General features: G+C 36.1%; 1 protein-coding gene across 1 annotated transcript; it reads left to right on the top strand.

The window, feature by feature from the left end:
- On the top strand, positions 644–5,808 carry LOC109243545 (pyruvate kinase, cytosolic isozyme). The gene is made up of 4 exons (XM_019410490.1): positions 644–832; positions 1,715–1,983; positions 3,952–4,413; positions 4,615–5,808. The coding sequence occupies exons 2-4, from the start codon at positions 1,726–1,728 to the stop codon at positions 5,425–5,427; spliced, it is 1,533 nt and encodes a 510-aa protein (XP_019266035.1). The 5' UTR covers positions 644–832; positions 1,715–1,725; the 3' UTR covers positions 5,428–5,808.

Here is a 12,017-nt window from a genome sequence, read left to right as displayed (position 1 = left end):
CCCTAAGTACCGGCAACACGCTCTAAGCNCCATACATCCACTCTCAACAGAAGAAGAAGAAGAAGAAGAAGAAGAAGAAGAAGTAGGATCCTCTACCTCGAAAAAGAGAGTGGAAATTGGCTCTATGACCAAGGGGTTGACGATAAGGTTTTTCNTTGGCCAAGCTTCTTTTTGGTCAAAAGTGCTTTTTTTGGTTGTCAAAAGCACTTTTAGCCAAAATTGAGGTGTTTGGCCAAGCTTTTGGAAGGAAAAAAATGCTTTTGAGGAGAAGCAGAAGCAGTTTTGAAGAAGCAGAAAAAAGTAGCTTCTCTCCAAAAGCACTTTTTTGAGAAGCACTTTTGAGAAAAATACACTTAGAAGCAGTTTTTAAAAGCTTGGTCAAACACTAATTGCTGCTCAGAAGTGCTTTTCAAACTAATTAGCCAAACACAAACTGCTTCTTACCAAAAGTACTTTTGAAAAAAACACTTCTCAAAATAAGCTGATATTTGCAGTTTGGCCAACCAGGCCATTAGTGGGAAACAAAAAAAACATCCATGTCCAACGCCCACATATATTTCTTGGAGAATAAGAAAGGGCATTTAATCGAAAGGGCACTTAGGGGTTAAAAGTCAATTCTGGTCATTTGGTATAGAGCAGCCCACCGTTTAACACGACTCTTTTTCTTTTGTCGTTTCTTCTACTTTATTACACTTTTTCATACTCATAACCTATAGTAGTAATATAAAAGCAACTGATATTTTTAGTTCCACAGCACATAGTTGAATCTGGCCAAACACCCCCAAACAAGTTAGCAGCAAAATCTTGAATCCGTAGCTTCTGTTGTGACTTGGTAAGCTCTTTTTTTCTGCTCCATTTTTGCTTAAATGACTTGTACAAATACTTGGTTTGTTGTAAAGTTTTTATTTTTTGTGGGGTTTTCTTGTTTTTGGTCATTTGGGTCTTTGATTTAGTGTTTTTTTTTGCTGATCTGAAGTATCAGATTGAGAAACGACCAAAGTTTTTTGCTTTTGATTTCACCCTCTTAGAATCCCTCATTATATTTCTTGGATCCCCTTTTGTTAATAGTTCATGAGATCTTTTCATGAATATCTAAAGTTTTAATCTTTTGGCTTTTCAGAGTTATTCACATGGTTTGTTTGCCAATTTCTATTTTACCATCTGAGAAAGTTTTATGCTTTATTCTTAGCCATGTTGTTAAAGTTGGAAGTACAGTAATTTCTTGATTCATACTGTAGTGAAGTTTTGAACATGCAGTTGAATGAATGTCCTGGAAATTTTAACCTATTTGTTGTTTCTTATTCACTTGTATGTAAAGTTAATGGAATATACAGGGGATTTCATCTTTGACTTTAGTCAAACCCGGCCGCTATTTATTAGTGTGTTTCTAGTTGCCACAATTTTCAATAACGACCAAATCAGATCTAAGGAACAAGAATTCAAGATCCAATTTTGCTTCTAGCACTTTCTTGCCACAAATCAATAAAATGTTTACTTATTAACAGTGGCAGAGCCAAGATTTTGATTAAGGAGGTCAAGATATATAATAGTAAACCTACGAAGAAGCCAAGGGGTGTCAATATATAGTGTATATTCATACATTTTTTTAATCTAGCTACACAATGTAATTTTCCGACGAACCCTTGTGGCTTACTATAATAAGCTATAGTTATATGTGTTTCTGAAAAAGAGTGAGTTTTGTCCTTTTGAGCAGATATATATAGGATGGCGAACATAGACATAGCTGGAATCATGAAGGATCTCCCAAATGATGGCCGTATCCCGAAGACCAAAATTGTTTGCACTTTAGGGCCAGCTTCTCGATCAGTGCCAATGCTGGAGAAGCTCCTTCGTGCTGGAATGAATGTTGCCAGGTTTAACTTTTCCCATGGGACCCACGAGTACCATCAGGAAACCTTAAACAATCTTAAGATTGCTATGCAGAACACTCAGATCCTCTGTGCTGTCATGCTTGATACCAAGGTTTGATTTTGATGCACATTTTAGTTTATTATCTGTTATTTTTCTTCTATTTCAACTTAGTTTTTGTGCAGCTGGTTTTTTCATATTTTTTTACTTTTTCTGTTGTTGATTTTTGTACTTCTATAAGTATCGCAAGACGCAAGCTAGGGTTTTTTTTGTTTTACTGGCAACATTACATAACTGATTTTTCGGGAATCCGAATTATCTTTCCTCAAAGTGCATTTTTTTCTATAATTCTTTTGTTATCTTTTAGTTTGACAAGTCTTCTGTCTAGAGAAATGGAGAAGGATAAAGTAATTTTGAGCTGGTCGTTATTTTGGTATGGTATTTGCTGAGAATATACCTCAACCAGGTCAGCTAAATTAGGGTATAGTAAGAGTAAAGTGAAGCTGATTCAAAGAAAAACGCGTATTTTGTTTACAGTTTCGTCGGTACTAAGAAATGCCCTCTCTTTAGTGGGGGATAAGTGCAATTTTTCGATTGGAGTACTCTTTGTTAGCCACTAGATAATAATTTTGTTTAATAATAACATTTGTAGAAAAGTGAGTAAGCTGTGGTAGTTTGCTACATTCCAAACTCGAAACTGTGTATTGTAAGGTGGTTCAGATTGTTGACAACTTGGATAACACAAACTAAGGTCCAAGTACATCTGTTTATCAGGCAATTACTTTTTCCAGTATGGAGTCTTTTCACACGCTAATACGATCTCTTCGTGGTTTTCTTCATTTTGTGCTTGTTCTTACAGCCCTGTGTTCCGATTACTAGGCATTACAGCCCCCAACAAACATTCTTAGCTTTCTCCTCTTTTTGCACATATGTTAGTAAAAACTTTGATGTTCTATTGAATATGTCCTTGAGGTAAAATATAAGGCTTGGCTTGGAATCATTGAATTGAACAGGTGGAAGGTAATGGGAATGATTTATTAGCCTGGATACGGAAATGACATTGTCTTCAGCAAGGAACATTTCTAGAAATAGGTTTATATAACTGATAGGAGGTTTAAGATGAGAGGGAGGAGAATCAAAAATCTTATTAAAAAATAATGCCCTGAAATTTTAAAAAAAAGGGCAGGCCGGTGCACTTAGCTCCTGCTATGCGCGATGTCCGGCAATGCCCTGAAATTTCAAAGGTAAATTTTTTTGTGGTAATGCCAAGATGGATAAGGAGGTAGTGATGCATGCATTCACAAGTTCAGAAGAGTAAGTGCAGTAGATGATAGATTTCGAAGATTGTAGAACTTTAAATTTTGTTAAAAGAAAGAAAATGCATGTGAATGATTCGACATTTGATATAACACCAAGTTGGTGTTTCAATAATAAACACACAGTGTATAGTTCACTCATCCACATTCTACTACCAAACTATCTTGATGATCTGTACACATGGTTATTTTCTCTTTGCACGAGAAGAATAAATGAAATAGAAAAGATTTTTTCTGATCTCTTTACATTTCTTTTAGTGGTACAGAGCATTCTTCCATGCCTTTGATTCCAAATTAACCAAAAGCTGCACAATGGCGTATTCTTCGTAATAAAACCAAAATCTACAGTTCTTCGTAATATCCATGAGATAATAAATATAATATTTTTCCATTTCTAGCAACTGCTGTGTTGTTTCTGGGTTCTTGATGGTTAATATTGTCCTAAATGCTTCTATCATGACATTTCAAGAGTATATGTTAAGACTTCTCTTTCTTCCCCCTCCCCCCTCTTTCCTCCTCTTCTTCTCCCCTATTCTTCTTTTCCACCTTTTCTTAAGCCGAGGGTCTTTCGGAAACAGCCTCTCTAGCTCTCCAGGTAGGGGTAAGGTCTGCGTACTCACTACCCTCCCTAGACCCCACCCATGGGATTATACTGGGTATGTTGTTGTTGTTGTTATGTTAAGACTTTTCCTTTATTCTGCATGTGAGACTATTTTGTAGCTTCGATTTGCTACATAGGTGCTGAACTAACATAATTTTTTTTCAGGGACCTGAGATTCGCACTGGTTTCTTGAAGGATGGAAAACCAATTCAGCTGAAAGAAGGCCAAGAAATCACTGTGTCCACAGACTATGACCTAAAAGGAGATGAACAAACGATCACAATGAGCTATAAGAAGTTGGTAGTGGATTTGAAGCCGGGGAATACCATCTTGTGTGCAGATGGTACGATAACCCTTACTGTTTTGTCGTGTGATCCAGCGGCTGGAACGGTGAGATGTCGCTGCGAGAATACTGCCACCTTAGGGGAGAGGAAGAATGTAAACCTTCCAGGTGTGGTTGTGGACCTTCCAACGCTTACGGAGAAGGATAAAGAAGATATACTAGAGTGGGGTGTTCCTAACAACATTGATATGATTGCTCTTTCATTTGTGCGTAAGGGTTCCGATCTTGTCAACGTTCGCAAGGTTCTTGGTCCACATGCCAAGCGCATTCAATTAATGTCAAAGGTATACAGAGTCATTTAATCTTTTATATTTAGAAGGTATGGTTGAATTTTGAAACACATGCATTGCTTAGGAGAAAAGAACATAAAACATGGCGATGGATTATGTAATCTAAATTAACATTTTAGACTTCTTCCCAAATATTTGACTGCTAACTAGTTGTGGCATCCTCTGATGTTTTTTTGATCTAAAATTGTCTTGAAGGTTGAGAATCAAGAGGGGGTAGTTAACTTTGACGAAATCCTACGTGAGACAGATTCTTTTATGGTTGCTCGAGGTGATCTTGGAATGGAAATTCCAGTTGAGAAGATTTTCTTGGCCCAGAAAATGATGATATACAAGTGTAATCTTGCTGGCAAGCCTGTGGTAACTGCCACTCAGATGCTTGAATCAATGATCAAATCTCCACGACCTACCCGTGCTGAGGCAACCGATGTGGCTAATGCTGTCTTGGATGGCACTGATTGCGTTATGCTTAGTGGGGAGAGTGCAGCTGGGTCTTATCCTGAGCTGGCGGTAAAAGTCATGTCAAAAATCTGTATCGAGGCAGAGTCTTCACTTGACTATGGGGCTATCTTCAAGGAAATGATCAGGTGTACCCCTCTTCCAATGAGTCCACTAGAGAGTCTAGCGTCATCCGCTGTTCGCACGGCTAACAAGGCTCATGCAAAACTCATTGTTGTCCTGACACGTGGCGGGACTACGGCAAAGCTGGTTGCCAAGTATAGGCCTGCTGTTCCTATTCTATCTGTCGTTGTGCCTGTCTTGACCACAGATTCTTTTGATTGGTCCATCAGCGATGAGACCCCGGCTAGGCATAGTTTGGTATACAGGGGCTTGATACCGATTCTTGCCGAAGGTTCTGCAAAGGCCACTGACTCTGAATCAACCGAGGTGATTCTGGAAGCTTCCCTGAAATCAGCCGTAGCTAAAGGGCTCTGCAAACCTGGTGATGCTGTTGTGGCACTTCATCGTATTGGTGCTGCATCCGTTATCAAGATTTGCCTCGTCAAGTAATCTTTGCGTCAAAACTTACCAATTCTTGAGCCCCCACCTGGGTTTGGGCTCTGGCTCGGGCTCGGATGGATTTGAATTCTGCTTTCTGGTCATGATAATGCTTTGATATGCTGATTTCTAGTATAATTTAGTGACAACTTGTTGATTACTATATTTCATCTTTATTCTATATCTGCCTCAAATACTGGATTAAAATAAGTACTATCTTTTTCTGCTGCAATACTTTTATTGTGTAAGGAGAGAAGGATATAAAGGCAGTTGCTTTTTGATGAATTTCAATGTAGCCCACTGGAGAGAATTCTATTGGCAACTGATTTGTCATGTTCCTAAAGTTCTTTCGGTTTGAATTTCAGTGAAAATAGCTACAACATTTTCTACTTCTATATTTACAGTTATATTTACTGCACTCTGAAAAGTTTTGCGTTGCCTAGGGAAGTCTGAGATATGTTGGAATAATTTTAGGTGCAGAAGTGACCTCTATGGTTTGCTGTTACAAATCCAAAATGGAGAGGTTGGAGTGTACTTGAAATTAATAATGGAAAATACACAAAATCTATGAAGGCAAACAAGAAAATGGTGTTGAAGCTGAAAACACTTTATTACTCTCTCTATATATATAGAGAGATAGAAAGAGAGATAGATATTTTTCTTTGTCTGACTACAGGCCTACCTATATTATCAGAGGCGGATAATTTTAGCATTGGACTCATCATAATTGTGAAATTATATGAATATTCAATTGAACCCGTCATTAGCACACTACATGCGCTCTTGTATATTACTAAGGTGAAATAACCATCGCTCCGGGAAAAGTATCATAGCATAAATTAAGCTTATGGTATCATAGAATAATGTGTACTGATATTAATGTAAGAAAAGTATAATTTAAAGCTTTATATATGAAATAATGTGTAATGACATTATCTGTAAGAAAATATTCATGGAATAAAGTTTTAACTGTTATGAAATACTTGATTATGGTGGATGTCCATAACTCCTAAGGGAGTAACACCCACTACTCTTCTCCATTAATCTCCTACTACTTCTTACCATTATGGATGTAACTCCCACACCTCCATGATCTTCCCCCAGGCTCTCAATAGTTAATACCATGTTCATGGCATCCCTTTGTATTACCTATAATCCTATATCATCCTATAAATAGAGGGTTTGGGCATCACATTGTACACACTTGAATATATGAAAGAAATAAGAATCTCTTATCTCTTGCTCCCTACATTCTTGTCTATTTTCTTGTTGTATATTATTACTTTGAGCTGAGTTTTTTAACACGTTATCAGCACGAATCGCTGTATTCTTCTTATATTTTCTATAAGAGATGAAAGCCTTCCATGGGAGCTACAACCTTGAATCAATTTGGTTGAGCCTATGAAAATCTGGGCATTTCGTTGCCATATCAATGTTGTGTTTGCTTCTGTTATACAGGGAGTATCATTTTTCAGTTGCCATGAATTCTGCAATTAACTTAACGTTAATACTTAAGACTTGGTTTAATTTGTGTTACTTAATAATTTAGTTTCATTTGTGCAGATATATACGTATGGAGTACCTGCTTTAGAGTGGCAAACAAGAGCATATTACGATGCCTTGACATCATCTCCCATATGTACTGCTCCGACAGTTTGCAAGCCAAGATTATGGAACTGTTAACTAATGAGAAGGTTTCTAATTAATCTTAAAAAATAATAAGAATTTAAATTTATGTTGTGGTCAAAATAAATTTTGTATAACTAAGATAGTTTTATTTCCTTTATGTTTGATCATGTGGTTGTCCGTGAAAAAGATCAATGTGAACTTACATTAAAGTTCGGGCAAAAATAACTGATTAATATAAAGTAGTATATCATGAAAGGCTCAAGGGTGTTCACTGAAACTTATTATGCCATAGTATAAGGGTATGACATCGGGTTTGAGTCCTGGTGCTCTATGATGATAAGAGTTAGATTTGAGTCCCAACTCATTATTGCCTAACATGCCTTTATATGGGTAAGGCATTGGGTTTGAGTCCCAATGCACCATATTGATGATATAATGATGACTAAAGAAAAATAATGTATTTTTCATGAAAAGGCATGAAGCTTGTCCCACTTGATTTGCTCCATTCTTGAAGTGAATGTGATAACGGTGCATAATAAGTCTAAATAAAGACAAGTGGTTGACCAATGAACGTGGACGTGCCAAAGATCAATAATAACAGTCATCATTGTGGTAATTGTAAAAAGAAGAATATAAAGGTTCTCAAAATGATCCTTTCAAGGTGAAGGAATATGTATCAATGTGGTCTGTTAATACGAGACACGTTCACATGATTATAGTCCATTCGTTGAAAATGTGACTTGTGATAAGCATTGTAAATGCAGGTTCATTCCTGAAAGTAAATGTTGAAATATATATGTGATATAAATTATGCATAAGAATGTGCTTATGCGTGGTTGGATAAATACCACAACTCACCTCTAAGGGAGGTTTGAGAGAAATAAAGATAATGAATATTACGATGTGATTACATGAATATGTCATTGGTCGCGTACATGTGGTACACCAAAAATATTTTTCCATGCCTTATAAAAAGTTAGTAAAGGCAAACTTAAAGCAAGAAATAGTTTTGCTTATGATGACTTTGACCATGAAAATTTATTATGATATGATTTTCTCCGTAAAGGAGACATTAACCATATGAATGGTGTGAAAAAAGATCATGTAGTACAAAATTAACGAAGTGCTCTGGAAGAACTAATTGGTTACTATCCGAATGAATGAAATTGTTCATAACATTGATATTGTAGTAAGTCTCAAAAGAAATTTTTTGAGTTTCAAATATATTAGCCAAAGTGGTTGGCATTTGAGACTATAAATGAAAGGAAGATTGAATATCTTCATATTACTATAATCACACTGGTAAATATAAAAGGTTACCCGGTTTTTCTTCTATTTGTACTACACAATATAAGCATGATGATGGAATCACATGCCATAGTAAATTAGATGTTTACTGAAATAAATATCAGTTGGCATGACCGGTTGGCCATCCCGGTTTATTGATGCGAAAATTAATTGAGAATCCACATTCGCATATATTGAAGAAATAGAAGATTCTTTAAGAATTTTCTTGTGTTGTTTTTTCTCATGATATACCAGTTAAGATTGAATCCCTTGATATCTGGAACGAATAAAAGGTGACATATATGCATGGGCCCAATCACCTGCCATGTGGACCGTTTACTATTATATAATTTTAATAGATGCATCTATTGTATGGTCACATGTGCGTTGGTTATCAACTTGCAATTTGGCTTTTGCAAGGTTGCTTGCTCAAATTATTAGAGCACAATTCCAGAATGTAAATTGTGATGATAATGCTGGTTTAAATCCAAGTTGGTTTAGTAAATATTGTATGCCTCCAATTATAGTTAAACCATTGGTTATGAGAACAAAACTCTCAAATAGAAATTTAGTATGAGGTGTATTATTCAAGATACACCAGCACTTGTACGCATCTTGCCAACAAGTTATGATAAATTCTCCCTATCACAATTGATTCAGGGTCAGGAACCAAATAATTTCCATCTAGAGATATGGATGTGCTATACGATTTAATTATCCCACTACAATGTATAAAGATGGCTTCCCAAAGAAAGTTGGGAAATGTGTTGGTGATCCCAGCATTAAGGGAGAAAATGAGCAGCTGAAAAAGTAAAACATGGAATAAATTATTATGAGTGCACCTAGATCCTCGTACAAGAAAATGTGAACTTGAAGTTCAAGTGACAATTCATTTGCAAAATATTGCCATGCGCATTTGCTGACTCAAAACTAAATGTCATATTTCAGCTATTAATGCTCCAAATAGAATAAAGTCCATGATGGACATAATCTATGGAACGCATGAAGCGTAATAGACTAATCGGTTCCAAAGATAAAACTCCTTGAAGAAGGAGAGGAGCAAATGTTCAAGATGGTCATAATAAGGAGGCAAGTGCTCTATAAGAGCACCACGACATAACACTTTATAAGACCTCATGGGAGAGGCTCAGGTACCTGAAAATAATGAGATAAAGAGATCTCAATAAGTTATGTCTTTATTGGAACGATGGAACCGATATAAAATGATCATGGACGATATTGTTGATATAATGTAGCGCTCAATATTATTAATATTGACGAGGATCTTGAGCTCAAATCTGTCATGGAATTTGGACAGATAAATGATTGGCCAAATGAAAAATACGCAATAAAATTCACTTCACCCGAAAAATATGCAATTGGACGGATAGTCCATTGTGCAAAAAGTGAAATGAAAAATCAAGTCGATAGACATAGAGACGACTTGTGGCACATGATTTGTCGTAAATATCCTGGCATTAGTTATATGGAGACAGGTTCTCCTATGGTGGATGAAATTATTTTCAGGTTATAATATGGCAATACATGAAAGACTTGATAATGCGTATAATGAAAATCCATGAAGGATTTTAACTGTTCTGAAGCTTATAGAGGTTCTCGAAAATTTTGTTAAATAAAGCTTCAGCCATCCATGTATGACATATATGATTTGTTTTTGTGTCTAGTGAAATTGGTGCACTAATATATCTGGCTAGAACCATGAGTATAACAATATGCTAGCGAGATATAGTTTTATTCCTATGTGGAGATATTGGAATACAATTAGTGCTATATTTCAAAAGGAATACTAGATGCATATTTGTTTATTCTAACAAATATTGCCAAGATTTTGTTGGTTATGCAAATGCAGGCATTTTCCTGAAGTTCGTTCTTCAAACAATCTATTTACATGTAAGAGTACTGCCATATTATCATTTTACAAGGTAGTTAATTGTTGATACTTATTCAAGTCATGCCAAGATAAGCAACTGATAAAGCAAGGGACTCAACACACAACACACGTGTGACTTTTCTTTGAAATAGAAGATTCCAATAATACTGAAGATAATGTTGTTTGCTTATCTCAATTGGAAGAAGGATATATCGAAGGCAACAAAATAAAGCACATTTCACCAAAGTTCTTTTTAGACGTGATCTTCGACAGATTGGTGATATAGACATTCAACAAATTTATTTGATTGATAATTTGATGTATTTGTTCAATGAATCATTAACAACCCCAGCATTTAAGAAGCCGGTATACGGGATTGGAATGCGTCATTTCCGAAAAGTAAAGTGATATTTTCATCAGGGGAGGCAAATACGTGCTGTACTCTTTTTCCCTTAGCTAAGGTTTTATCCCATTGGATTTTCCTGACAAGGTTTTTAACGAGGCAGCAAGTAATGCGTATTACAAGATATGTGTACTCTTTTTCCTTCACTAGGATTTTTTCCCACAGGGTTTTTTCCTAGTAAGGTTTTAACGAGGCACATTATCTTTGGACATCCAAGGAGGAGTGTTATGAAATACTTGATTATGGTGGATGTCCATAACTCCTAAGGGAGTAACACCCACTACTCTTCTCCATTAACCTCCCACTACTTCTTACCATTATGGATGTAACTCCCACACCTCCATGATCTTCCCACATGTTCTCAATAGTTAATACCATGTCCATGACATCCCTTTGTATTACCTATATCATCCTATAAATAGAGGGTTTGGGCATCACATTGTACACACTTGAAAAAACACTTGAATATATGAAAGAAATAAGAATCTCTTATCTCTTGCTCCCTACATTCTTGTCTATTTTCTTGTTTTATATTATTACTTTGAGCTAAGTTTTTTAGCATTAACAAGTTAATTATTACTATATTTTATGCCACCACTAATTCTTTCATTTCATATCAAGTTAGTTCAACAAAAGAACACTAATTTCCTTCTTTTATATCTCATCCTTCTTGCAATGAATCTTCCAAAACCAGATAAGAGTATTCCCAGAATATATCTACTTTCATAAGCTTGATGCCGAGGACATGACACTCGATAGGAAGTTGTGGAGGTCGAGCATTAAGGTTGTGGGTTAGGAGGTAGTTGAACATATTTAGTCTTCCAGTGTGAGGCTAGGCTGATAGGATTTAGTCTTAGAGCTAGTGGTCAGTGCTGTGTTTACACTACTCATCTGTTTTCACGCTGCCGGGCATTATTTACTGGTCATTATTTCTGCCTTTCCTCTATTCACTGGTTCTTGCGTTGTTATTATTTCCATGCTAGTACTGATATATTTTCTCTTTTTGTCTTTTCGTCTTCTTGATGCGAGGGTCTATTGGAAACAGCCTCTCTACCCCATCGGGGTAGAGGTAAGCTCTGTGTACACATTACCCTTCCCAGACCCCACTTGTGAGACTATACTGGGTCGTTGTTATTGTTGTTGTTGTAATAAGCTTGTGTCAAAGACTAATGGTAAATCGAAGCTTCTTGCACATGAAGCTAGTGTTTGAACATAAATTTGATTGAAACTTGAAAAAAGAGTTTTTTAAGTTGTGCTGAAAAATAATTTTGAAAGTTGAAGTTGTGTCTGGACATGCATTTTATTTGAAGAAAAATTGAAGTTTTGTGAGTGGAGGAAAAATTTTCACCCAAAAACCATCCTAAACCAGTTTTTGGGAACTTAAAAACTTTT

Source organism: Nicotiana attenuata, chromosome 2 (assembly GCF_001879085.1).
Source record: "Nicotiana attenuata strain UT chromosome 2, NIATTr2, whole genome shotgun sequence".
Classification (NCBI taxonomy): domain Eukaryota; kingdom Viridiplantae; phylum Streptophyta; class Magnoliopsida; order Solanales; family Solanaceae; genus Nicotiana; species Nicotiana attenuata.
The sequence above is the reverse complement of the archived record's forward strand: the minus strand, read 5'-3'. Positions and strand labels throughout refer to the sequence as shown.

Coding starts and splice junctions, on each gene's coding strand:
- LOC109243545 (XM_019410490.1), top strand. CDS start 1,726: ATGGCGAACATAGACATAGCTGGAATCATGAAGGATCTCCCAAATGAT. Junction 1,984..3,951: donor CTGTCATGCTTGATACCAAG/GTTTGATTTTGA, acceptor ATTTTTTTTCAG/GGACCTGAGATTCGCACTGG. Junction 4,414..4,614: donor GCATTCAATTAATGTCAAAG/GTATACAGAGTC, acceptor ATTGTCTTGAAG/GTTGAGAATCAAGAGGGGGT.